The sequence below is a fragment of the Herpailurus yagouaroundi genome, unplaced genomic scaffold, assembly GCF_014898765.1.
Source record: "Herpailurus yagouaroundi ecotype Mexico unplaced genomic scaffold, PumYag 202, whole genome shotgun sequence".
NCBI classification, from domain to species: Eukaryota; Metazoa; Chordata; class Mammalia; order Carnivora; family Felidae; genus Herpailurus; species Herpailurus yagouaroundi.
The window spans coordinates 13,676,590-13,704,102 of NW_024412433.1; the positions used below are offsets into that span (position 1 = coordinate 13,676,590).

A 27,513-nucleotide genomic window follows, 5' to 3' on the forward strand; every position below is an offset into this window, starting at 1 on the left:
TGGAGCATCCAGATGAGTCACCTGGAGGTTAGTTACAAAACCAGATTACCAGGCCCCCATCAGGCCTGCTGAGATCCTAGATAAGATCCAGAAATCCAGATTTTTTAGCAACCTCCCCACGTGATTCATGCACTCACAAGAGAACCTCTCCCTTCAGCTTCCTATAGTGGCGACTTTCAAAGCCCTAGTATTGCCCAGGCCTGATTCACGTCTCCATGCCTGTATGAAGTCTTTGGACACCTAGCTTCTGCCTTCTTGTATTTCCATAGAGTGTTTGATGTGTACCACTAGCTCTCATGAGGACTATGGATGAGCACTCTGTCTTAACTCTCTCTACCACTGACACCTGGCATGGACCAGGACCTAGAAATTATCGACAAAAGACCAGCACCTCTCTGCATTTGCTGCCATTCTCATGAACCAGATTAAACAGATACCGGTGCCCCTATTAGGGTTGCCCAATCCTTGTTCGCCTGTTTCTCAGTCCTTCCTATGCACCCAGCAAGAACAGATAGCAGAAGGCTAATTTGTCCTCTAATGTGGGACCTTGACCCATCACACATCAACAGGTCAACAATTTACCACAGTGCACGTAGCTACATAAGGGAAGTCCAACAATTAATTCTCTGAAAAACAGAAAGAAGCTCCTGACGGAAAAGCCAAGACCCTTCCATTATTCTCCCATTTCTACCTTGCAAGGCATTAAACACTTAAAATAAAGCATGCTGTTAGCTTTGTCTCCTCCTGGCAGAGGCCCTAGAAGATATGAATGCATTAAGATGCCATTAAAGAAATGGCTTGTGTGCAGACTGGTTGCCGAGGTACCCTAGGCCGTCTGTAGGACCCACCAACAAGCCTCGTCAGTCTGAATATTTTGTTGCACATATGCTCTGGGTTTGGCATTTACATGACAAGGCTTCCTTATCAAAATTGCTTAGGTAAAAATGCTTCATTGCCCTCCCTTTATAAAGACGCATCCTTCTGCAGTAAAAAGACCACCAGGAGAATAAAATACATGCGATGCCAATGTCATATAAATGAACCAATTTTTCCATCAGAGCTCAAAAGGTTTGAAAGACCTTGGCCTCTCCATAAAACTTGTGTACAATGTGATTTTCAGGGTAATTATTAAACCGTGGCTGACATTCATAGTGAAAGCAAGGTAATTAGCAATTGGAGTGACTACAGGAGGCCAGTTTTGGGTGCTTGTTTTATTTTAAGTGAAATAACTCTGGGGTGTAGTTAACTTTGCCAGCAGTGGGAAGGTCCCATGGGATCCGAGCCAGCCAGCAGAGACAACGCCCGTCTCTGGGGGAAAATGGCTATTGGGCAATAGTCCATATGATCAAAGATAATAGCATCGATTCAGAGTCCCTCAACTCCCATCTTCTGGGAGGCTATTGAATGTTTTCATCTGATCGTTTGTAAAAGAAATCATCTGCCTCAACCCGGAATGCCTTTCAGTCTTCTTTAAAAGATGGAAGAATCATTGTCCAGTAGAAACTATGTTGACTTGGGGTTGATTATTTTTTAATGGGAGAAGAACATGAGGTGAAGAATTAGCTGCCTGGCTTTTTAAAAAGCGTTAACCATCCAGCTATCTATATTTGTGTGAAACACAAGCCGAGAACACCATATAATAGCTGTGTACGTTTGCTGTTGTTATCGTCAGGTTGTTATGCTCTGGCTTTGAGCATGATGGCAGGGAATCTGAATTAAAGCATGGTCTCCATAAGAACGAATGCTTGCTTCTTAGCGGTTCTCCACTTTGCAACAGACCAAGCTAACGCTGAAGTCTTGAAGCCTCTCCCCAAAATTTCAAGGTGAATGATAAATAGCTAACTACCCATCAGGAAATTGAGAAAAGGGCAAACATTAAATCCAGTGTTCCTCATTTCCTGTATAATGTATTAAGAGAGTTTTGGGTGAGATATATAAATATCTCCAGGCTATAGTGTTTCTTCCCTGGAGAAGTTGGTGACCAACGTTAAGTCCGCCATAGAAAAGAAAAAAGCTATCACCGCTTCACTGATTGCCATTAGATTCTAAGATGGGCTCATGAGACTCTGTAAGGAACGAATGTTTTCCTCCCTTTCACTCCCACATCAAATCCTGATTAAGTGGGAAACTTTGCCTCCTAAGACCCATTTAAATTCAGTAATATAACAATATCATTACCACTTGATACATGTTTGAAGGGCTATGAACAGAGATGTGAAGCTGAAAGTCATCAGAAGAATTAAAATTGAGAAGTCTAAAAGTAAATCAAATTTGGACCACAGACCTGAGAACACAGCCTTGAAGTTCTTTTGCATATGGTAGATGGAAGGCAATTTAGAAAGTTGAGAAGACACAGAGATAAAGGGGGAAATGCCTAAATCGTTTCTACTTTGCTACTGGGAGCAGAAGTTAGGGGATAGGAAAAACTATTGTATTCTACAGACAGAGCCCACTGAAACCTCTACACTTAGAAATAAGAGGCTTTGTTGTGTTCATTTAAGCCCCTCAAGGCTCTCTCAAGGTAACTGAGCTGTTCAGTCCCCACCTTTGCAGCAGGAAGTAATGAACTTCAGTAAAGAGCCCTGCTGCCAGGGTCGCTCAGGAGCGACCACAGAGAAGGAGGAAGTAGCTACTTGTGCTTTACTTCCTTGAAACAAGGTGGACGGTGGTGAGCTGAACCCAGAGGTGCAACCCTTCTTTGTCCTACGTGAGCGAAGCCCGGCAGCGCAGAAACCTGCATGCAAAGGGGAAAATTGATTGGAAGTGGAAGAGAAAACATGAAAGGAGTTAGGCAAATATCCTCTAACAAAGCAGGAGTAATCACGGCAGATGCTGAAAAATTCAGCAGTGGAATAAATTGAATAGAGAGATGGACCCAAGAGGCAGCGTGGAGACAGGTGGAAACGCACGGGAAACTGCTCTTATCGTGGGTTCGAACCAGGCTTTGCGGATTCATGCATGGCATCGTGTGTAGCTGTCCAAGACTTAACCATCAAGGTTCCAGTTACTCTGCAGTACTAACGTAGTTTCGGGGTAATTTTTATCAAGTTGGTGCAGATGCAGTGTCCGTGAAACCCAAGTTTCTGCCCTCTGGATTCTTAGATTCAGTGAGGATATCATTTGCCCATCATGCAGCGTATTCAAATACGCTGTGAAATACGTTGTGAAATACACAAATACGTTGTGAAAACGGAGTTAAACATTTTAAAGATGACCTCATAGCTTGTTGCCTTAGCTCATCGCCTTTCTTTTCTGTGTCTCTATGTCTGATTACTTCTCCACCGGTTTTCTTCTTCCGGATTTGTCTCCTTAGTCCTGATGCCCCTCCCCACAGCTACCATTGTCTTTCTCACTCTTATTTCACTGCTAGTTTTTTTTTTCCAGGAAGTGATCCAAAAGCCATTATTTCTGTCGCCTCTCAATCATTTCTTAGCTCCATTGCACCCTGCATCTACACTGCTCAGTGGAGCTGACAGTCAAATGCCAAGTATTATCCTCACCTAAACCTTCTTCTCAGTACATTCATGATGTTAAACTTATTTGTAAAAGATTAAGCACAGGGGCACCTGGGTGGCTCAGTCAGTTAAACATCCGGCTTCAGCTTGGGTCATGATCTCGTGGTTCCTGAGTTTGAACCCGGCATCGGCCTCTATGCTAACAGCACAGAGCCTACTTGGGATTCTGTCTTTCCTTCTCTCTCTCTGCCCCTCCCCCTGCGTGCCTTCTCTCTCTCTCTCTCTCTCTCTCTCTCTCTCTCTCTCTCTCTCTTTCTCACAAAAATAAATAAATAAACTTTAAAAAACAGAAGATTAAGCACAAAAACCAAGCTGTACTCCAAAATAAGACTGTGTGGGAGACAGTTTTCCAAAGATGTTTTCCCAGGACTCTAAAGAGACCATGAGCCAGAGAATGCAGGCAGCCTCCAGACACTGACAATGACCCCTGGCTGACAGCAAGGAAATGGGGACCTCAGTCCTACAACTGCAAGGAACTGAATTCTATCAATAACCTGAATGAGCCTGGAACCAGATTCTTCTCTAGCAGCTCCAGAAAGGGACACAGCCCTGCTGACATTTCGATTTCAACCTTGTGAGACTCCAAGCAGAGAATCACATTGTACCATATTGCACCCAGATTTCAGACCCGCAGCAACTATGAGATAAATAAATGTGTGTCGATTTAAGCCACCAAATGTATGCTACACTGTTACAGCGACAATAGAAAACTAATACAGATGAACAGATCTGTTTCTCAAATTTCTGATGTCTTAGCATTCAAATTCCTGTTTCTTCTAAAGTATGGTTAATGTTTCCCATCTTAACTAACTTCTGAATATCCAGACTCTCATGTATTGAAAATTGCAAACTTACTCTCTCTGGGCACCATGGAGCCAGACTTTTGTGCACATATCTATACGAGAATTTGTGTGTTCGTGTATTTTGTGTGTATATGTATATGCATATGTAGGTGTCTCTGTACATAAATACAACCTATGTAGACCTGATAAATACTAACCGTACTCAGTAAATGCTTATATATGCAGACATATAGGAATTATGTGTGTGTATATAAAATATAGTTTTTTGCTCAAGGCCAGGTACTACTATGTATTACTTCACAACAAACTTATAAGCTGTATACTCACAGCTCCACTGAATATATAAAAAACAGGCAGACAGAGGTCAAGTAACTTGCCGGAAGTTATCTGATCGATGGCTGAAGAGTATTCAAATATAGATCTGTCTGGATCCAAGACTGAAAGGTCTTTATTTTTCATCTTGCTTTTCTTTCATGCTGAATCTCTTTGGACATTCTAGGTCCTACATCCCCCTCTGCCCAGATGCCCTGTACCACCTTCCCTGAACTCCTTACCCCATGCACCTGGGTGCACTACCCTGGCAGTTTTCCCCCTTTATCTCTGTGTCTTCTCAACTTTCTAAATTGTCTTCCATCTACCATATGCAAAAGAACTTCAAGGCTGTGTTCTCAAGTCTGTGGTCCAAAATTTGATTTACTTTTAGACTTCTCAATTTTAATTCTTCTGATGACTTGCAGCTTCACATCTCCCACACCGACTCTTTTGTGAGTTCCAGGCACACATACAGCAATGGTGCTGGACATGTCTGCTTTCCTATCTTCTTGACCAAAACTCCAATATGTCTACATCAGCATTAGTAGGAAAAGAAGTCCTCTCTCCTTAGTACCCTATGCCCCACAGTCATCCATCTTGATCGCAAACTCAGAAACCTGCTAGCGTCTTCAAACCTCCCTTCTGGTTGAGAGCACGGGCTCTGGAGCTGGATTGCTTTGGTTGAAATCCCATCCACGCTACTTATTTCCTTTGGGACTTTGGACCAATCGCTTACCTTCTCAGGACCCAAAGAGCTTCCTCTGTAAAAGCAGGGTGATGATAACAGTAATAATAATACCTAGCTCACAGGGCCACTGCATGGTTTGAAAAGGTACTATAAACTTAGATCAGCACCCAGCACCCAGTACTTGCTCAGTAAGTTTCACCTACCATTCATTTTCCATTTAATTGCCACATCTTCGTTTATGATTTATGTTTCTGTTGCCCAGTTTTCTACCCTCCACCATTCTGTGTGATCATCTGGATTAATACAAACTGCTACCAAATGAATCTTCCAGAGGCCTTATTTTCATTGTAATGCAGAAATCCTTCAGTGGTTTCCCATGGCTTTCTGGATACAACGGGAACTTCCTGATCTTGGCATTCAAAGCTTTCCATGAACTGGCCCCTTGCCTCTCTTTTCAGTTGTTCCTACCTCTCTTCTCCCACTGAACCTTGGCTGCAGACAGGATGGACTTCCTACTTTTTTCTTAAACACACTGTTTAGGCCTGCTTGATAGCATTTGTAGTAAGTAGTCGTTACGCTTACTGTGTACGATGCAATATGTTGACCCTGTTAAGTGTCACATCATTTATCCCCACCAAAACTCTTGGAGGTAGTTACTGGGCTATCCCTAGTATATGAGGGACGAGATGAGAAAACTGAGCCCTGGAGAGAGTGAGTGACTGTCTGAAGTGTCTATAGTGAGGCATCTGCGAACGTGGGATTTGAATCCAAGTTGATTCCAGATCCCGTGATTGTAACCATTCTGTCTTATGCTTTCTTTATGCTACATTCCTCTTTCCTGGGGGATCCTTTACCCTTCTCCCACCTATCAACCAAAGTCTTCCTTAGGTTCTACCTTCACTATAAAGCTTTCCTAGATTCCTTCAAACTCTAGCGAACTCCTTGGTCAGGTTCAAGCTTCTTCGGGCTAGGAAGGGCCTGTTGTATTTCTCGTGAAGCTGGCAGTTCCTTGAGTGTAATACTTAATAAATTCTGATTATGAATTGGTACCAGATTGCTTTACTAATGAGCTTGACAGTGAGTCCTGGTGGTTGAGCCAACTAACCTCTGACTTCCCTTTATTCCTGTTTTTGCCCTAGGTAGCCTTTTTTTTTTTTCACCCAACACATATCTGAACCAGTGGAAGTCCCCAGTGGTGCCATCCTGTGGGACACCCCACTCCTTGCTACTGGATTTCCCCCTCCTTTGCAGTCACCCCAAGTTATGTCTATCTGACAACTTCATATGTGGCCCGGCAACGCCTCCTTCTGCCAGTACATAAGGGAGCTGCAATGAACAGCTAAGCAAGAGGAGAAATGAGTCATTCTCATTTTGCAGAAGTTGAGGAGTGGGAGGGACTCCAGGATAAAGAACTGTGGCGCCTGAAGAGGAATAGAGGAAAGACTGGATGCAAATATTGGAAAGAGAGGAAGTCACACAAGAGTTGCTCAATATTATTAAATGCTTCATTACAAGACAACATTCCTACCTTCTAAAATCATGTGTTAGGGATATAGGCTACGATGGGTAAGAGGGTCCATGGATGGACTTCCAAGATTTGTGACCTCCAACCATGCATGCACCTTTCCTTTTTTTAATTTATTTTTTTTAGTTTATTTATTTTTTGAAAGAGTGAGAAAGGGAGAGCAAGGGAAGGGCAGAAATAGTAGGAGAGAGAGAATCCCATGCAAGCTCCAAACTGTCAGCATAGAGCCCAGTGTGGGGCTCAAACTCATGAACAATGAGATCATGACCCGCGTTGAAATCCAGAGTTGGATGCTTAATTGACTGAGCCACCCAGACACCCCCATGCATGCACATTTTCTGAGTACTTACATCTTTCTGTGAGTGAGTCTATAGTTTTTACTAGTTTCTCAAACGGGTCCATAAAAAAAAAAAGGGTGGTAAAATACTATTTTCAGATCTTAAAATAGAAACATAATCTTACCCCAGGAAATCAGGTGACCCAGAGGTGGACTCTGATAAAGTCGTATAAAGAAAAAAGTAAAAAAAAAAAAAAAGAAAAGTTAAATCTGAAAATTCTCCATGTGCTATGATATGCCTGCTCATCTAACAGTTGCTGAAGAGTTACGTAGATGGTATAATGTGTTTAGAGCTAACGACATACAGTGAAATTGCTAAATATTCAGTGACCACAGATCAAAAGGGCTTCTGCTACATGGAATCTTTGTTTGCCTACTTAAGCCAGTTTTAAAGTAATGATACAGTTTACTTCCCCATTTTTTATTTTTATCATCTCTTACTATGTTTCTCATAGTTCTTTAAAGAAGCTTCCTCAGTGCCCACACTTGGACAAGGAAGGATCGGCATCTCTCTTTCTCTATCAGTTTGAGGCACGACAAGGTTGAGATAAATGAGTTGCTCAAGTCCGAGGTATATGTATGTGCTTCACCCAAGTCCGGTTATTACTGGAGCAAAAGGAGTGGCCTGTGTCAGTAAAAAAGCAACTTCGATAAAGAGGAAGGCTCATTAAATAAGCAGATGGCTTCTATTTAGGCCATTGGTGTTTGGACGAGCCGGTTAAGTGAGAGTTTTCCTGAAGATCACCACCTTCGCTACAGAATCTAGAACCATGTTTGCCAAAGGGACTTCTCAGGGTCAGATGAGAATGTCTTATTCCAGTGTCTCTGTGCCCAAAACAAACAAACAAACAAAAAGGTGGGGGGCAGAAAGCCACAGTTTTAAGTTGATGGTCAAAAGAGTCTTTTCTGGGACCACTCACTTCTGGGTGGCCTCATGCAAGGCAGCCATCCCGCACCTGGACTCTTAAACGTGTTGAGCGCTAGAGAGAGAAGACAAGGCTCTGGAAACAAAAACCTCGAGAACAACCACAGTGTATTTTGCTCGTCGTCTCCCGCTGCCCCAACACTCCCCCTTTCTGTCTGTGGTTGAATCCTACTTCCGGCTAGGGCAGGAGCAAAAGGTATCAGTGAGTCAGCAGCCTCGTTATTTTTCTTTCTTAAAGTTCAAAACTCTCAGAATACTGGGAACCTTTTGCAAAGAAATTGCTCTCCCGGTTAAGTGTCGTATCTGTATCCGCAGTGCATGTCTTATTGGACTCTGCACAGATGTGCCCTTGACAAATGCCTTTGGAACTGACCCTGTCTGTTATAAAAGCAGGCATAACGACTCTTCATAATGCTTCTCCCTCAGGACTCACCGCCTGGGAAGGTTGGCAGGGCTTGCTTCTGTCTTGGTGGTCATGGAGATCAGACCTCAGTGGACATATTCCTTCGACCATCTTTATAACCCACATAATGTCTCACGGGCAAGCAGTGGTTTCATCAGACTGGTGGGCACCACTGGAGAGTAGGCTCATCCTGCAGTGAAGAAACAAAATCTTTTCGGATCCCATGTTTCAAGTGTCTAATCAATTAATTCCTAGTCCCATGGCCTTTAAATGTTTCTTACCTCATGCACCTAGTAGACAAAATTTGCCTACATTCCCATAGTCTCTGAGTATGTGTACGAATTCTGTTGTTCTTATCAATAGCTAGTATTTCAAAACACAATATACATGTGGGACAAGGTTCATTGTTAGGCATAATAAATGTGAGGCCCTCATTTATTCTTTCATTAAACTTAAGAGTTTCATACTGAGAAACTTCTGGATGCCGAGCTCTGCTGTCATCACTGAAGATACGGTGAATGAAAACAGACAAGGGGCTCAGTTAAGCGTGCGACTTCATCTCAGGTCATGATCTCATGGCTCCTGAGTTGGAGCCCCGCGTCAGGCTCTGTGCCGACAGCTCAGAGCCTGGAGCCTCCTTTGGATTCTGTGTCTCCCTCTCTCTCTGCCCCTCCCCAACCTGTGCTCTGTGTGTGTGTGTGTGTGTGTGTGTGTGTGTGTGTGTGTGTATGTGTGTATGTTATTTATTTCTAAAAAATAAATAAACATTTACAAAAGAAAACAGACAAAATTTCCACTCTCATGGAGCATAGAGTCGAGTGCAGGAAGAGAAATCATAAGCAAAATAAATAAGTACAATGTATGGTAGTGTCACAGGCTAGCAAGTGTCATGGAGAAGAATAAAACAGGAAGGAGAATTCAGGTGCTTTTGAAGGGAGAGTTGCATTTTAAATAACCCAGAGAAAATACAGATTAGGGAATTAACTATTTAACAGTTTGTAACCATCTGACTGAGAATCAAGGTATCCTCGTCAATGTCTATCACCTTACATAGCAGTCAAGTACAGTTTCTTTTTTTTTTTTTAATTTTATTTTAACCTTTAATTCATTTTGAGAGACAGAGAGAGACAGAGTGCAACTGAGGGTGGGGCAGAGAGAGAGGGAGACACAGAATCTGAAGCAGGCTCCAGGCTCTGAGCTGTCAGCACAGACCCCGATGGGGGCGTCGAACTCACAGACGGTGAGATCATGACCTGTGCCGAAGTCAGGCACTTAACCGATTGAGCCACCCAGGCGCCCCTCAAGTACAGTTTCTTTATTTAGATAACCAATATCAGTAGAATTCTAAGTTCTCCTTGTGTCCTAAAGTGATCATCTTGGAAGACCACTAACTTAATCTACACTTACCTGCGCAACTGCTTGAAACAGACTTCTCAGATCCTAGGTATATTATGACAGTTTACCTTTGGGATCTAGCCAGGATGATGAAGTTCGGTGGCTGTGTAGGTGGCAGACGTGGAGGCCTACAGTCAATCAGCTCTTTGATCCAATCTTGATTTGGTTCCACAGTTGATTTTTACATCTTATGGTTTGTTTGGGTATGAGCAATTCTCTTAAATGTCCAAAGCCATTTTTATGTTATTGTCTTACTTTAGACAAGGTGATTAGGGAGAATATACGCACAAAAGCTTACTTAACTCAACAGCTGGTAGTTACAGGAAGCGGTAACTTGGTTTTCTTTTCCTTTCTGTTGAGTTCTGTTAGTGTAGCATGAGCATTTCCCGTTTTACCAGAGAAGGAGGATTTGTTCGGCCTGGTGAAGCTTCAGAAGGAAGGTGTTTAACGAAATTGGTATTGTTAAATATTTCACGACTCGAGGAACAGGATACAATGAGCTTCCGAGGAAAGGTCTTTAAACGGGAGGCCAGTGAATTTCGGAAGAAGAGACGAACGGTGAGGAGAATAAATCAAGAAGAAATCCACAGATTTACCTCTGTAGGTATCCACATGTCAATGTTTGTTTTTCGTCTTTTCTTCAATACTTAAAAAAGAGAGATCGATCCTGGGGTGGTGTTCTAACATAGGCTGTGGGCAAGGTCCCAGACAGAACAGAATATTCTCTTTGGCTCATGAATATCCTCTTTTACTTACATCATTATTTTTTAATTACTTGTATCATTGTTTTAAAACATATGGAGAGAGGATTGAAATAGCTAAACAATTACTAGAATCTTTTCATTTTTAAGGAAAAGCCTACAATGACCTCCATTAAGACTTTGACCAATGACTTGTGTGGAATTGTGGGTTTTTTTTTTAAATTACTGCTCTATTTTGATCACATATCACTCATTTGTTTTAAAATCCTGAGAACAGTCCAAATTATGAAAGAAAGTATAAATAAATATTTGATTAAATGAGCCAAGTAAGAAAGTAAAAAAAAAAAAAAAAACAACTAATAGGTTTCAAGGGTTAAAACAGTTGGGTTTGTTTATGGCTAAAAATGTTTCTGCCTGATTATTGTTTGCAAAGAAAATGGGTGCTCTGGAAATGTGTACTTATTATGGAATTCTAGATTTCTATCTGTAAGAGCTACCACAGTTGAATGTCAGAGCCTGTTGCTGGAGTGCATCTGTGACCCACATGGAACGCGGAAGGCCCACTTTGTATGATAAATGGCCACGGCACATGACCAGGCAGCTCTTTTTACAGAATGTTCTTTTACAAAGTAGTTCAGGGTTTGCTTGCTTTCTTCAGGGCAAGGGTTCTCAACCCCGCCACTATTGCCTTCTTGGATCCGAGATTTCTTTCTTGTTCCAGGCTTCCCTGGGCGTTGTGAGATGATGGTTAACGACATCCCTATTCTCTACCCGCTGGTTGCAAACGCTCCTCAATTGTGACAATCAAAAATGTGTCCAGGCATTGTCAGATATCCCCTTGGGCAAGGAGGGTGATCGTCCTGGTTGAGAACCCCTGCTCTAGGGGTAAAAATCTTTTTTGTTCGTATCATCGTCTTTAATCTAGAAACAGAGCAGCTTTAAAAAACATTACATAGGTGATGATGTAACGATTATTTATGAATAGTCATTTAGTGCATATGAATAATCAAATTAATAGTCACTTAACCCTTGATAGGCCCAAATCAGGTGCCAAATATGTCTCCAGTAATAGTGGTTCTCTTTATATTTACCATCTATTTGGTAGTCATTTAACACGAATAGCATTTATCAGAGGTCTGGCTCATAGCATTTGCGACGTGTTGTTGTTCGATCGGTTTCTGTCTCTGTGTCTCTGTAGTGCATGTCTCCCGTTGAGAAACATGGGCAAATGAGCCTTTCCACCTTGTTCCCATATCTCTCTACCCAGTGTTTCATAAGTGGAATGTGCAGAGTCCTGAACCCAACCTCTGGGTCACCATGGGGCCCCGAGGGTCCCCAGCTGTGTCTTGTCTACTGGCCACCCAGTAAACATCATCAGTTTTTTACTTTTAGCCTGTGAAAGAGGATACGTGTTTGAAAAGCTTGTTTGGTTTGGGATTCGTTTAACCTTTAGAACAGTCCAAAAACTATACTTTCCCCGTTGCCTTTCGCTCGGTGGAATTCAGAAGTCCCGTGGACGATGCCACTGTGAGGGTGACTTCCTGTGACCGCTAGGAGATGACATACTGGAGAAGAACATGTCTATCTCACGCAGACCACCCATACAGCTTGGCAACAGGACAGTCCCCAGGGTCTTACCATATAATGAAGCTAATCACTCTAGGAATTATCTTAATTGAATTTGAAGGCATTGCTACTAAGCACTATGGGAAAAGCAGCCTGTAAGGACAGAGTTCTCCCACAGCGGTTAGTAGCTGTGCATTCACATTTAATTAAGATCATTCATACAGTGATTAGCTTTCTTCGGTGGAAGGCACTGGGGACTTCCTGCTAGCTACCGCCACCAGCCTTGGTCTTCCTGAGATAGGCTATCTCCTTTTGCAGAGTGTCTCTTCTGTCGACTGGGGTGTTTCTCAATCCATCCTGAAGTCTCATTCCCAGATGTGGTTTTTATTTTTGGAAAAAAGAATCCAAAGAAGTGAAGCACGTGATTAGATGGGGGGTCATTCTGTCCGACCGTCTCACCTACTCTCCGTAGGACCTTGAGTATATTACAGAAATTACTCTGAACCTCGGTTTACTCTGCCCCAAGATGTTCGTCACAATACCTGTCTATCGTAAGATTGCTTATTGGATTTCAGTTTGACCATGTGCCTCCTGAACGTGATGTGAACACCGTAAAAAGTGGGGAGTAACCGCGTCACGTCTGTCGTATTAAGAAAACCAAGTAAAGTACTTCCATTTCCAAGGGCAAGGGAAGAGGGATTATAATCGTAGTGAGAACGCCTTTTCAGTGACTGTGTATTGAAGCCACTGGACTATATAGGTGACTCCTTCCTCCTGGGAGCCTTGCACAAAGATGAAAGGTGACAGAGTCACTCAGTAGACAAGATGGGCATTCAGGGGTCCCAGATCGCTCTATGCGTTGGTGGACCCTGCCTTAGAAACGTCTTGTGTTTTTTTTTTTCCCCACCCGTGCACTAATGCACACAAAGCCACATTGGACTTTCCACAGCATGATTATCTAAGCTTTCTAAAAGCTAAACCAGTATCTCTAGACAAGCTTCAGAGACAGTTTTGATAGGTGATAAGGAAGAAGCAATTCAAGTGGCAAAAGGCCCAACACGTGAAGACATGGCCTGAGGTTATCTCAGAGAATAAAAACAAAAAAACTTCCTTTTGAATTTTTTGGATATACTGATATTGGAGTGAAAGGAGAAATAATGACCGCTCTGGATAATTATGATAGGTTATCTGTTTTTATAATGGTCATGTAGATTTCGAATGCCACAAACCTTTTCCTGCTCTAAGGCAGATTTAGAAATGGTTTCATTTCACAGTAATCTAGAATACTTCACCAGAACACTGTGACTTCCTAAAACGCGTACAACCCAGACTTGGTACTCTCAGGACACAGACCAACAGTTGTGTTTATTTTGTTTTCTTCAGATGCTATTTGAAGCTGTTTATCTAACTCTGTTGGAATTTTTAATTGTTTTGGAAGTTTCCCTCATTAATCCTGTTTTCAAGTGAACTGGCTAAGACATGGCGTCACCTATTTGAATCCACTTGTCACAGTCAATATACTGTATGAGAGCAACTGCATTACGAGAGAAGTTCAAGGAAAATTAAACCTCTTCGTTAGATTGTCAAGTAGAACTACTTCTGTTGATTTTTCTAGTGTGCATGGTACTCTGTAGATGTTTTTTTAAACTGGCTTTCTATTTTTATTTATTTATTTTTTTAACCAAATCATTCGGTGTGATCTCTGGTACATCGGAAGTCAAAAAAAAGATCACTTCCTCCCTAAATCGCATGTCCTAATTTGGAAAGATTAAATACACGATTAAGTTGAATTAGTATATCAATCATCTGCACAGTCAGGGAAAAAAATGAAAAATTCATTTAAATAAATGTGTGTTGTTATTTTTAAGTTATTACTGGTTTGTGGGTCATGAATCGACAGGATTTGAGACTATTTGGAGAACTTTGGATACACATGAAAATCCTTGCTCTCCTGCATCAGGCTCTGGGCTGATGGCTCGGAGCCTGGAGCTTGTTTCCGATTCTGTGTCTCCCTCTCTCTCTGCCCCTCCCCCGTTCATGCTCTGTCTCTCTCTGTCCCAAAAAATAAATAAACATTGAAAAAAAAAATTAAAAAAAAAAAATCCTTGCTCTCCTCTTTCATAATAGCCTATTAGCACTTCAATAGAAAATTGAAAACTGTTGGGGCACCTGGGTGGCTCAGTCGGTTAAGCATCTGACTTCAGCTCAGGTCATGATCATGATCTTGTGGTTCATGAGTTCTAGCCCTGCTTTGGGCTCTGTGTTGACAGCTCAGAGCTTGGAGCCTGTTTCGGATTCTGTCTCCTTCTCTCTGCTCCTCCCCTGCTCATGTTTCTCTCTCTCTCTCTCTCTCTCTCTCTCTCTCTGTCTCATTCTCTCTCTCAAAAATAAACAAATATTTAAAAAATTAAAAGCTGTAGAAAGATAATCTAATCTGAACATCTTTAACATATCTCTCACATACATCATTTTTATACAATGTATTGCGCTATATATATAGTCCTTTAAGTGCATTTTTAATCTATTTTTCCATGTTTATGTGAACAGCCTTTCTCCCTGGTCATCTGTACCTCCTTCTTACTGCCACTCCTTGTTCCATACAGACATTCACAATTACCTGTTTGAGCTATTTCATAATGAGCCAATTAGCTGAAAGGAAGCACAGGCAAGGGTCCCAGGATTATGCGCGAGGGTAACAAACAATGAAACAGGACTGAATCCGGGTTCAAACAATGGAAAGTAGGGCTAAGAGCTATAAATGGACGGTTGAAGAAAGCAAAAAAAAGCTGGAGTCATGGGTGGGGGGATCTGAATTCAATCCAGGCCGTGGAAATGGAGTAGTGTAAATTGAAACTTGATTTAACCCAACAGTCTAGGCAGGGGACTCTGATGACACCCTTTATTACCTCTGAGCGGGAGGTGGACCGTTGGTCCGGGAGGGAGTAGGGCACAATGGGCAGAAAGTAGCACCGTGATCCCAACAGATCTTTTTGTTCCCCAGATGGTGGTTGTGGCCCAAAACTTTTGGAATCTGGAGATTCTCTCAATTAGTGGCAATTTCCGTTGGATCTGTGACACAAATATTAGCTAGCATTCTGTATACACTGCCTTAATATCCCTTTCATTTCCTATTCTCCATCCTCCTTACCCTCTTATAAATATTTTTCTGTCCTCTTCCCTAAGGTGCCCAGTGACTTCACCTTGTCGCAGCTCACAAAGGGAGCAGGAATCATACTCAAGACTATAGCTGTATTTCAGCAGCCTCCCTCCGAGAGAGCGGGGGCAGAGGGGGAAGCTATTGTGTTTCCTCTTCCTGCAGCACTGTGACTGGTGGCGTAGAGAGACCCATAGGTTTTGACACTGAGCTGGGTTGCAATTCCAGTTCATCAGTCAGCCTGCCGACCCAAGTCCTCAGAATCCAAGTTTCTGCATCTGTACAAAAAAGCAGTGATGATCTCTTCTAGGCTTTATAGGGATGTTCAGTGAGAGAAAGTGTTAAATACTCTCACGGTCCCGGGTGATAGGGCATATGACCCTAGCGAGGCCCATTCAGCACTTCCCTCTAGAACTCTGAATCTTGAGTGGAGAGATGCCAGGATCCCACACGACTGACCTTCAGTTCCAAACACTGAGACTCACCAAGACTGTTCCTAATAGGGGTGGGGAGAGAAGTCCACAGAGGGAAATAAAATGCTAGTACAAAAAAGAAATCAGGGCAGGTGTCGTCTGGGCCAAAAAAACAACAAATGCCCACGATGCATATTCAATCTCAAGTAGCCAAGAGTAAGGAAAGAAATAAAAGAAGGAGCTGTCATTATTGGAGAGATCTATTGAAAATATAAGATGCATGTTGTTGACAAAACCATTTACATTCTTGTATGTGTGTGTGGCATGTATGTGTTTATGGATATATGCACACACACACACACACACACACACACACACACTCCTCGTACTCAAGCCAAAAGTTCATTTGTGTGGCTGTTAACGTTCTAGAATAGTGTCAGAGTTTAAGCCAGTGGAAGCCTTCATGACAGATTTCACGTGAATTAATCTAAAATTCCCAGCAGTTGGCTCTAAGGCATTAATTTCTCTGGTATCAGGCAGACTTGTAATTGGGTCGTGATGTATTTTTAATCATATTTATTATCTTTCAAGTGTTTCTAGAAAACTAAATGAGACATGTAATTAAATTTGATTTAGATCTTTTTGGATCTTTTCTACTTCTTTACAAGCCCCCGTGTTAGATGGAGAAGCAAACACTCTTATTTTTTTATTATCATTTGTTATACAAAGCTGTGTGAATTTTGATGTGCTGCTAAGAGGTATATCTGGTCAAATTTCCTTAAAAAGAAAATAAGCCTGTAAAGGTCTGGTTTCAGCTTGAAAGTACACCTTAAATCATAGTTCCTATAAATCTCATTTGTGTCCTCGGTTTTCCTAATAACATTAAGAGTTAACAAAATGGAATATTCTGATTTTTCGAACTGTAATGTTTCTGTTGAATATGATGACTTACCTTCCTTTATATTTGCAAAGGACTTTATAATTTACCAACTTTAACCTGCTTCGTTTCACTAAAATGGACCGAGACATTTAAAGAGTTACTACTGGTTGATTTCTTCTGAGATCTGTGTCCGTTTTTGTTACCAAGGGAACCATTTCCAAATTCAGCTTAATCTGAGCTTGCCCAGCTGTACAATTCTTAACTTTGATTTAGCTAGTGTTTTTCCATTCTCATGAAACTGTGTACTTCAAGGCAGAGCGAAGGTTAAAGGGTCAGCATAAGATGGCTTATTCCTTACTTAATCATTTCCTTTTTGGTAAGAAAAGCTAGTCTTGTTTTCTGAAGCTCAAACATTTGAGAGGTTGTCCAGTGAAACTCCCTTTGATGAAAGGCTGAATTAAATCTGTCACACGACCACAGGCTGACAGCTGTGGCCATGGATACAGCTGTATGGGTTCTTTCCAATTCTGTCATTTATTTTAAACACAAATAGTGTGGAAGTTGGTTCCATTCCAGTTGTACGAAGGCCAAAGGGTCCTGGATTAAGTTAAGGTCTAAAGAATCCATGTGTCATTTGTATTTTTATTTCCTCTAAGAAATTTAATCAGTTATCTGGATAATGCTTAAATTAGTTAACAGCTGTGTTGCTTCTAATTTGTCTTGGAGATCTTGAGATTGGAATTCTTTTTAGGGTTTCTTTAAAAACCCTGTGGATCCTCAATGTCAGTTATTTGTTTGTCTGTATGCCAAGATGTGAAGAGGATGTTTAAATAATTGGCATCTCATGCCTACTATATTGGTCCTGAAGTAAATATCAATTTTTATTTGTTTGTTTTCCTGGATCATTAGCCAAAATGAATGGTTTTGTAAGGTGAAGAAGACACTCAGCTATCAATTAATTCTGGTATGAATATTCAAATTAGAATAAATGTTCAGATATCTGGCAAGGACAAGGCTGATTGGGGAAGATTAAGAAAGTCCCAACTAGCATCACGGAGGGCAAGTGTGTCACAGAAAGATTATAAAGGTTCTCCAAGGTAGGGGGAAAATCTTTTTTTCATAATAGTGTTTCCTGGAAAGATCAGATTTTTCTGAAAAGGAGAACCACGGGAAACTAGTTCAGATCAACAAACTAGAGTGACCTCAACGGTGAGTAGCGAGTCTTGGCTCCCTAATTACACTTGAAATTTAGAACACAAACTTGTGACCTCCCAAAATGAAGGATCCTAAATCCCATTAACCACTTTCCCTGATTAGGTCTTAGCGATCTTGTTTACTTCCAGTACTGATAAACTTGACCTGCATGAATGTAGGTGAGACCTACAGAAAGACATCCTATATCTCCAACTTGATTGTCTCTAGGTATGAGTTTAATACTAATCTTAAATTTAATCTTTTTTTTTTTAATTCAGAAGTATAAATACATAAAAATGTTTTCTAGGCTGTTTCTCAAGGTAGAATTTGAGGCAGAATTTCATAGTCACTTTCATTTGCTGATGTACTTGATTAGGTAGGTTTCCTTCCTTTTTTCTTTGCAGGGTACAGCAGCCTGACTTGATTCAGGCAATTCACAGTGTAGATGCTGCCCTTTTTAAAATAGATGTCAGTGTTTTCCTTATGTTATTAGTTCTTTTGCTTCCACAGAATAGCTAGCTATTAAGTTTTTTTTTTTTTTAAGGAAATTTAGATAATAAATACAGAAGCATGTACCATAGTTTCTGGGTACATGAGGAATTTAGTGTAATGGATTTAATTGATTGGTTGGATTGACTTGGTTTTGGTATATGCTTTTGGGTAAAACGTGTAGGGTAATTTCAGTGCTTTTCAAAGACAGATCTATATTTGTCTGGCAGTCGGTCGTTCACTTAATACCCTCTCATACTTCATGTCCTTGATCCTTATAATAACACTGCTGTAAGCAGGAAGTTGCCCTTTGACTCCTTTAAATCAGCCTCACTCAGTCTCAACGTAAGTACCTTGTCCCAGTTACACAGCTGGTAGATAAAAGACTGTGGCCCTCCAGCTACAGATTCTGACTTCTCATCATTTGCCATAACGACCAATGCACAGAGGTGTTTAAGGAACTTAGCAGATGTCTGTGGTTCCCTCCAGAGCTCAAAATACTTTTCATTAATACATTGCTAATTGTTGCCCTTTTTTGCTGATGGTAGATTCTAGGACCACATACATAATCTGTAATTATTTTCCCCAGTCCTCTTTCCCCAGTGTTTTATATGTCTTTTTTTTTTAGTTACTTGAGGCTGTTACTGGTTGAACCGCCATGCAAAGTTCCTGCTACGATTTTTGAGGTTTTCTCTCTGGTATGTCTTCAAAGGGTAAACGGTTTCAAAATCAAACAATTCCCCAGTGTTTCCATGAAGGCATGATAGCTTTGAAAGACCAAGTTCCTTTTTTCACCATGATGAAGGCAGTACACGTTCATTGTAGAAAATTTGGAAAATGTGAGAAATCAAAATAGCAAATACCTAAATCTCATAACCCATCCCAATATAATAACTGATCATATATAGATCTGTATCTCTAATCTGCTTTCTTTAAATTTTTTAGATCTTATGCAGATTAAAATGAAGTTTCAATTTAATTCCTCTCTACTCCTGAAACCAATACTGCTCTGTATGTTAACTACCTAGAATTGAAACAAAAATTAAAAAGAAACAGGCAGAATTCCATGAAAAATAAAATGAATGAGGGAAACAAAATTTAAGATTGTATCTTCAAAGCACTTAGAATAGACCGTTTAAGCACTTTTGAAAAAAAAATAATAAAATAAACAATAATTAATACATTTAAATGCTGGTGTGCAATATTTATTCTCATTTTTATTTAACAATAATACATAAGCGATTTTGCTTGTTATTACAAACTTTCAAATCTCAGTTGAAATGAGCATGTTTTGTTTCCTAGAATGGATGTGCCATAATTTCATTATAACTCCTTATCCTCAATGATTTACTGTTTCCCATTTTTAGCTGGCCTTGTCCTTCAGGCCTTACTATCCCTTAGAGGTCTAAATATTTTGGATTCAAACTTTCGTATTGTAATATGCATGCGTCTTGAACAAGTCTCTCCTTTTGCAGCAAATCTCGCCATCTTGGACATCTTGATCACGGACCCCACCTTCCTATTCCCCACCCCCCCCCCACCCCGGGCAAAAGCCAATCATATGCAAAACATTGTTACTATCCTTACTGAAGAATTGAAGAGTTACAAGGAGGAAACCGTGGCAGATATTGCACAATCATTCATTAGTGTGTTTTAACCCACATCCTATTTCCAGTGTCCTTCCCCAAGCCCATTAGAGCAGTAAGCCTCTCTCCACTGCACACAAGTCTGAAAAATATCAATCGTTGTTTCTGAGCAGCAGCTCCAGTGTCTTCACTTTGGGGATATAGCCTCCATCATCTTGCCTTCCTTTCTTATCCCTCCTGGATTAAGGTGAATATATTTTCTATGCTGTTACGAAGATAATATTGCAAAGACACTGTTTTATAAATCTTGGCTTATATGTGGAGTTATTTCTTAAAAACATAGTCTTAAGAACAGAAATTCCTGGGTGAAAAGATATAAACTTATTTACTCAACAGATATTTACTGAATGCCTCCTATTTGCTCTCTGTACACATTCAATTTACAAGGCAAGTGCTTTAAATTCATGACTAGTGAAAATGTAAACTCACAGACTTTATCTACTTCACACTTATGTAATTAGTACTGTGGGTATGGTGCTATTCTAAAAGCATAACTATATTATCTCATTTAATCCTACAATGTAGTTCCTACCAAGATATCCATTTTGCAGTTTATAAACTAAGGTACAAAGATTCTTTTTTTTTTTAATCCAAGTTAGTTAACATATAGTGTAATAATGAGTCATGACTCACATATAACTCCCAGTGCTTATCCCAAGTGCCCTCCCTAATGCCCATCACCCATTTAGCCCATCGCCCCACCCAACATCCCTCCAGTAGCCCTCAGTTTGCTCTGTACTTAAGAGTCTCTTATGGTTTGCCTCCCTTTGTTTTTATCTTATTTTTCCTTCCCTTCCCCTGTGTTCATTTGTTTTGTTTCTTAAATTCCACATATGAGTGAAATCATATGATATTTGTTTCTCTGACTGACTCATTTCACTTAGTATAATACACTCTAGTTCTACCCACATTGTTGCAAATGCAAGATTTTGTTCTTTTTGATCGCCTAGTCGTACTCCACTGTGTGTGTGTGTGTGTGTGTGTGTGTGTGTGTGTGTACCATATTTTCTTTATCCATTCATCAGTTGATGGACATCTGGACTCTTTCCATAATTTGGCTATTGTCGACAGTGCTGCTATAAACTTTGGGGTGCATGTGCCCCTTCGAATCAGCATTTTTGTATCCTTTGGATAAATACCTAGTAGTGCAATTACTGGGTCACAGGGGAGTTCTAGTTTTAGTTTTTTGAGGTACCTCCATACTGTTCTCCAGAGTGGCTGCACCAGTTTGCATTCCCACCAGCAGTGCACAGGGTTCCCCTTTCTCCACATCCTCACCAACATCCGTTGTCTCCTGGGTTGTTAATTTTAGCCATTCTGACAGGTGTGAGGTGGTAACTCATCCTGGTTTTGATTTATATTTCCCTCATGATGAGTGATGTTGAGCATCTGTTCAAATGTCTGTTAGCCATCTGGTTGTCTTCTTTGGAAAAATGTCTATTCGTGTCTTTTGCCCATTTCTTCACTGGATTATTTGGTTTTGGGGTGTTGAGTTTGGTAAGTTCTTTAGAGATTTTGGAGACTAACCCTTTATCTGATATGTCATATGAAAATATCTTCTCCCATACTGCCAGTTGCCTTGTAGTTTTACGGATTGTTTCCTTCACTGCACAGCACAGAGATTGTAAGTAACATGCCCGACATTGCATACCCATACGCAGAATTCCAGACAGAACCCCAGGAATTCTGGTTCCAGAGTGCACGTTACCCTCTCTGCTCATCTCAGCATAGAACACCTGTAATCACCCTCTACCTTTTGCTTTGGACTCTGTAAAACAAGGCTGGCTAGTCTAGGTTGTTTCTTAGTTAGATTGTACTTCTGGAGAAAAGGCTAGGTTGGTAACTTAGTCACGTAACTTTTCATTGTTGCATGCTTCAAATGCTTAGGTCTTCGGTGTCATTTTTCGCCCCTGTAATTTTGAATTATAATTACAAAATTAATTCAGATCCTTGCAACAGTGTACTGTGCTCTTGAAATTTGCATCTTTAACTAAGGCACGGCCAGTCTGCTTTCCAAGCAAATTAAACGGCTCTTGACAGCCTTGGCTATTACTAAGATGGCAGGTTTACCAACTCCAAGGCTTAGACACCGTGTTGGCAGTCCATGAGAACTGGTGGAATAAGAAGAGGAAAAGAGAGCATTTGTGTTTGCGACAGGAGCCCGTTCTTCTGCAGTGAAGTTGAATTGGAGGCGAGCTGTGGATTTGCGGAAGTAGATCAAACAAATCTCTCAATACGTAGGAGAAGAACAGGGCCTATTACCACTGTGGCATAACACCAGCCCTGTTGCATAATAACAGATACTGATGGGTGCCTTTTCCCATGCCTGGAGCGATTGTAGAACAGCTAATGAAATTCATTAGTCATTTGAGAGAGAGTAAGAGTAAAAAGCACTATAAAAATCCAATCCAATTCAGGGCAATCTTGGCACATGCCTTAGCCCAGTTGGTGCATTTCCAAAAGAAGGAGGCACATTAAATTCAGGAGGGACAACCCAACTGTTCTAAGGCTATAAATCAATGCTACTCAGTTCTCATTTGCACTCGACGTCTCTGCAAGGAGCAGTAGTGAGAAATTAACTGATTCCACCATCCTCAAATACATCTGTCTCTTTGACCATAACACTGAACAGACAGCTGTCTTGCTCCAGAGAAAACTGTGGTCCCATGACCTGGATCCTGACCATCGCAGATGCGTAAAGCATTCATGCCAAGCGTCAGCAAATCCCAAGCCCTAGGTGCTGCGGAATATATCATTGTTATTTTCATTTTTAGACCTCATATCCACAAAATTAAGAAACACTGGATGTCTCGAATGCTGCCCATTGACTGACACATTCCCTGGAAAGACAGAGCTTTCCTAATATATCCCCCAGAAGTAACAAAGGGAATGCATTATTTGAAGCAGCTCTGTTGGGTTTTGCAGCCCCCAAATAACCTCAAAATAACTTCAGTGCAATATTTCAACAGGAAAGGCTTGATAAATGTCATCCATTGATTGGCTGACATACCATAGCCTGAAATGCATTAATAAAAATATACCTGCCAACAGATGTTTACAGGCTACGCCTTTTATTGGGTACCTCAAGGGAAGTTTGGGATTTCGTCTTTCTATGGTTTTATTAATACCCTGTGACTTGTGAGCTCTGATTTTCCCATTGTACTCATTTAGGTGGGGCTAATTCTAGGTGGAGTGTGGGCCCCTAGGGAGACATCTTCTTTGATGGTCTTCTTGTCTCCAGCTTGTTTATTAATGCTCAAGTTTGCAACTAAGGGAGATAACATTAAAAGGATGGTGAGAACAGGATTATAAAAGCCTCCGAAAACATCTTATGCCATTTGCTTTTAAACCCATAAATTGCAACACGCACAAAGCCACACTCTCACAGTCTTGTTCATGTTTATGTGAGGAACGGGAGCAGAGAGAAAGTATTAGTAGCCACATCACAGGCTGTTGGTATATGAGCACTGAAAGGCGTCAGCACGCTTAAGCTGGAGATCCAGTGACAGAAGGGGACATAACCAACCAAATCTGTGGTTTACTTGCTACACATTTCATGCATAAACACAATATTAAAAGAAGGAGAAAAAAAAAGAGGTTCCCAAATCAGCCATGCGTCTCAGACTTGAAGGCCTGAGGGAGCAGTTGGTGATGCAACGTGTGACATTACAGAGTAAGAGGTAGTAGGTGAGGAGCACTGAGGTCTCTAGCTGAACTGGAGTGAATTGCGGCTACTTGAAGACGTTCGAAGCCAACTAAAAATAAACTAAAATAAGGCCAGATCTAACATCTGGAGGCAGCATGTGCCTCTTGAGCTATCCATTTGTGATTCTTGGGCTTAACCTTGGCCTGGGAAACTAAGGAGATGGAACTTAAAATAAGTCTACATAGAATAATCATGTCAAAAGGCAGAAATTCTAGAAGGAGCTTTTTGGGGTTCTTTGGGGTTTTTTTTAATTACCCAAATCACACCATAACGTCTCTATCTTCTGTCTCAAAACAGTGAACATTTCACACAGGTCTTTCACTAAAGAGGTTGTGTCAGATGACGAACCATCTTTTCTCCAAATATTACAGGGAGTCCTGTGTTTTTATTTGCTAAATCTGGTGATCTTACTTGAAGACCCTTCCAGAGAGAATATTCACCTTGCATCATCCTCAGTTTACTTAAGCATCTGTAAAATGGGTTTCTTTCATTTTGTTTTAATGCAGGAAGTACACGGAAATCCTTGTTGGTGGCCCACTGGGTCACATCTTGTTTTGGTTTTGTTTCTATTTGGAAAAAACACTGCTATTTTGAGGAGCCAATTAGCAATGACTAAAATGTTGGTGGAAGTTTCTAGGGCCTTACCAGCGGAGATCTTCCAAAGAAGGCCTTAGAAATCAAAGCTAAATCTTTGTGCTTTGCAGACTGGGAAGGGGTAAGGTTGGCAGGAAACTGTCGATGTCATTGACATGATAGAGGGAAAAAACTGTTCTCCATTTATGACATTCCCTTTAGTATCTAGATTTCACGGTGACCCCTCCAGCTTCCAAGAGCCCCTTAAATAATCCCAAAGGTCATCCTTTTTCATTTAAGTTGCATAAATATTTCATTGAAGAGCTAGGGAACTCAAGACTGTGTCTTTGGTTTTCTGCTTTATCATGTTTTATTCTTTATTTGGGGACCTTTTTTTCTCACGGTTTTGGAGTAAACATGTCAACCCTGTAGCAAAATAGCCACGCCTTCCCCCACTGGTGTTGGTCACTTGGTGGAATCGGCAGTTTCTTTGAAGGAGGTGTCTTTCCTCCTGGTTTCAGGAATTTTAATGTAGTGCAATTATCTGCCTGTTTTTTCAGACTCTTCTCCACTTCCACCACACTGCGCCCTTAATAGTTGTGTTGCTCAGTTCTGTTAGAGAATCACCCAGCTTCTCTCTGTTGTGGCAAAGAGGCTCCGAGCCAAGCAATTAATCCTGACACGGGATCCAGGCCTCAGGAACAAGGAAGACAGTCCATGATACTTTGCTTGCTAATAGGGAGCCAACATTTTAAAATAGAGCCAGGTAAACCTCACAAGGAAGGATCTAATTCAGCAAAACAGATGATGATCATAATACTGTAGCAAGTAGGCGGAGGACCTTTCTTCAAATAGACAAAGAGAAAATTTACATAATTCAGCAGATGTGTTTGGCTGACTCCAGTGAGCTCTGGGGGCTCCGTGCGAACAGCTTGAGTTACTGAGCAAGACGTCAAGTATTGAAGGGTCTTCTCATATTATTTCAGATCTGGAAACGATACTCATGTGGCTTTGCCCTAAATGCTTGGGGTCCCTGTGACTCCATTGGAAGGGCTGCATGATGTCAAAACCTTGGTCATACTAAGAACTGAAATCCAACCGGGCACTGAGAACAAGCAAGATTATGTGTGTCCGTGGTTAATACCCTATTTTCCTTTTCCACAGCAGGAAAAGCCCAGACTTCTCGAGCCTTTGGATTATGAAACCGTCATTGAAGAACTTGAAAAGACCTATCGGAATGATCCCCTTCGAGATCTCCTGTTCTTCCCCAGGGACGACTTTTCAGTAAGCGTTATCTCTTCAAGCCATCTAAGTTCGGGGGGGGGGGCGCCCCACAGGATGATCGAAGACCATCCCAAGCTGGGTCACTGTCCTCCCTTATAGATTCAAGGTGCAGAGCACTTCTTGCTGTGGCGATCCTACGGCACAGTCACTGCAGTGGGAAGCCACATGGATGAGAGAGGTGGTACCATGGTGGCCTTTTGAGACAGGAGATGCACAGAATGCCGCCTGGTTCCAGGTGGTACCGGTATCCCTGACAATGTCTGGGTTTCTAGCTGCTACCTTACCTGGCCTCAGGGAGCACGTCCTCCTTCCCCCCTTTCCGACCGAAAGCTTCCGAGCAACTGAAACCAACCAACGGCAGAGGCAGGAATCTTCTCGGCACAAAACTTGCAGTTCTTAAAAATCACCCTTCATCTTGGCTGTCCTTTTGTAAGGAAATGTTGAGGCTTGTGTGCAGAGAAAGGTAGGCAGGCACATGTTCATGGAAAGATTTAGGATCTGAGGACAATGCCCACTGGCACATGGAATGCTCCTGAAGGTGAGAGAGAGAATGCAGTCCTAGGCAGTCCTGGGCAGTCCTAGGCATGCAGTCCTAGGCAGTCCACCTAGGAATCAGACACAAGCACAGTAAAATGACGGCTGATGAGCACCCGTGTGTCTTTGGCACTCTATCTGTGGTCCTCTTAAACATTTTTAAATTGTTAGTAAATATGGGTGTAAGCAGAGATCTCAGCGGGCAGATGGTAACCTTCTTCCTAGAAGAAGGGTAGCCGGAGACATCACAAATGAACATCTTGAAGCCGATGAAAAGGCAGCTTCAGGGTCATCTGGTGAAGTAGCCACTGTCCATGGAAACTTGTGTTGAGTGGCTTGGGTCTCATGCTCACCCTGCCTCAGCCAGCCTCACACTTCTGTCCCCTCTCTTAACTTTGGGGCAGATCTGGCTTCTGGTTTCTAAAGGTCAATTATTTCCACCTTCCTCCATGGGATTCGTAAGAAAGGAAGTTAACAATTTTCTGTTCCAAGTACAAAGAGTGATGGAAGAAAGGAGACAGATTGGTAGATAGGAAACAAGAAACTCTTTTGAATTGCTTTTTCCAATTTTTAAAGGGCTCCTGATTTACTGTTTGACATACTTTAAGACAGCCTTATCTCGGGCAGAGAAATGTCACTTCCGTGGTTGGACCAGGCCACCGCGGCTTGAACTGCAATCACCAAGCTGAGCCATGTTATGTTTTTTGTTTTTTGGTTGTTTTTTTTTTAATTTCACACCCTCACTATCTTTCATACTGAAGGTAAACTTTTATGAAGACTCTTTCTGTCAGCACGAAAATCCTTGAAACTTGGAGACCTTTGCATTCTAGCTCTGGCTTTCAGAAAGATGGCAAAAGCCACCTCACATGTCCCCAGCTCAAGGAGGGAGTAGAGGATGGGTTGTGACATTTGCGCTGAATTTGAATTCATTTCTTGGCATCTTTCCACTCTTGTTTAAGTTAAAGATCGGCTGATTACTACTCTAGGACCTTTGCCATCCTTAATAGTGTAAACCAAGCACATGATAGCTTACATACTTCTTTATTTTTCCAGAGGTGAATGTTCTAGTAAACACACTGAATTCTTTCATCCTATGCTTGCTTAAAAGCTTTCTGTGGCCACCCCCATTGCCTTCAAAACAAAGGGCAAACACCTTAACATTTCCCAAGGGCCTTTCCAAAATCTGGGCTTTGCTCATCTAAAGTTCGTACTCTTCCTCCCCCACCCAATCCCTAACGCTGTCATCACGGGCACCTTCATAGTAAAATACCAGCACAGTCCTAAACATAACATTCTCTCACCCCTCAGACCATTTCCTTCCTTTATTCATTCACCAAATATGTATGTAATATATGTAATAATAATATATGTAATAATATGTAATAATAGTAATATGTAATATTAGTATATATGTAATATGTAATAATATGTAATAATAGTAATAATAGTATATAATAGTAATAATATGTA

General features: G+C 41.3%; 1 protein-coding gene and 1 long non-coding RNA gene across 5 annotated transcripts in view; one reads left to right on the forward strand and one right to left on the reverse strand.

Annotated features, from left to right (window-relative positions):
• The window catches only part of LOC121014488 (uncharacterized), a 28,709-nt gene extending 18,474 nt beyond the window's left edge, over nt 1-10,235 (reverse strand). Inside the window, exons 1-2 of one of the 2 annotated variants that reach the window (XR_005783239.1) lie at nt 9,916-10,235; nt 8,539-8,698 (exon numbers count right to left, since the gene is read on the reverse strand). This is a non-coding gene — a long non-coding RNA (uncharacterized LOC121014488). Of the gene's footprint in view, nt 1-7,224; nt 8,699-9,915 lie in introns of those variants that run through there. The other variant, XR_005783238.1, reaches the window with a different exon arrangement.
• The window catches only part of DOCK10 (dedicator of cytokinesis 10), a 270,818-nt gene that overhangs the window by 88,784 nt on the left and 154,521 nt on the right, over nt 1-27,513 (forward strand). For 2 of the 3 annotated variants that reach the window (XM_040450863.1, XM_040450862.1), the window contains exon 2: nt 25,390-25,509. In XM_040450863.1, the coding sequence (XP_040306797.1) occupies nt 25,390-25,509 (120 nt within the window). Of the gene's footprint in view, nt 1-10,258; nt 10,504-25,389; nt 25,510-27,513 lie in introns of those variants that run through there. The other variant, XM_040450864.1, reaches the window with a different exon arrangement.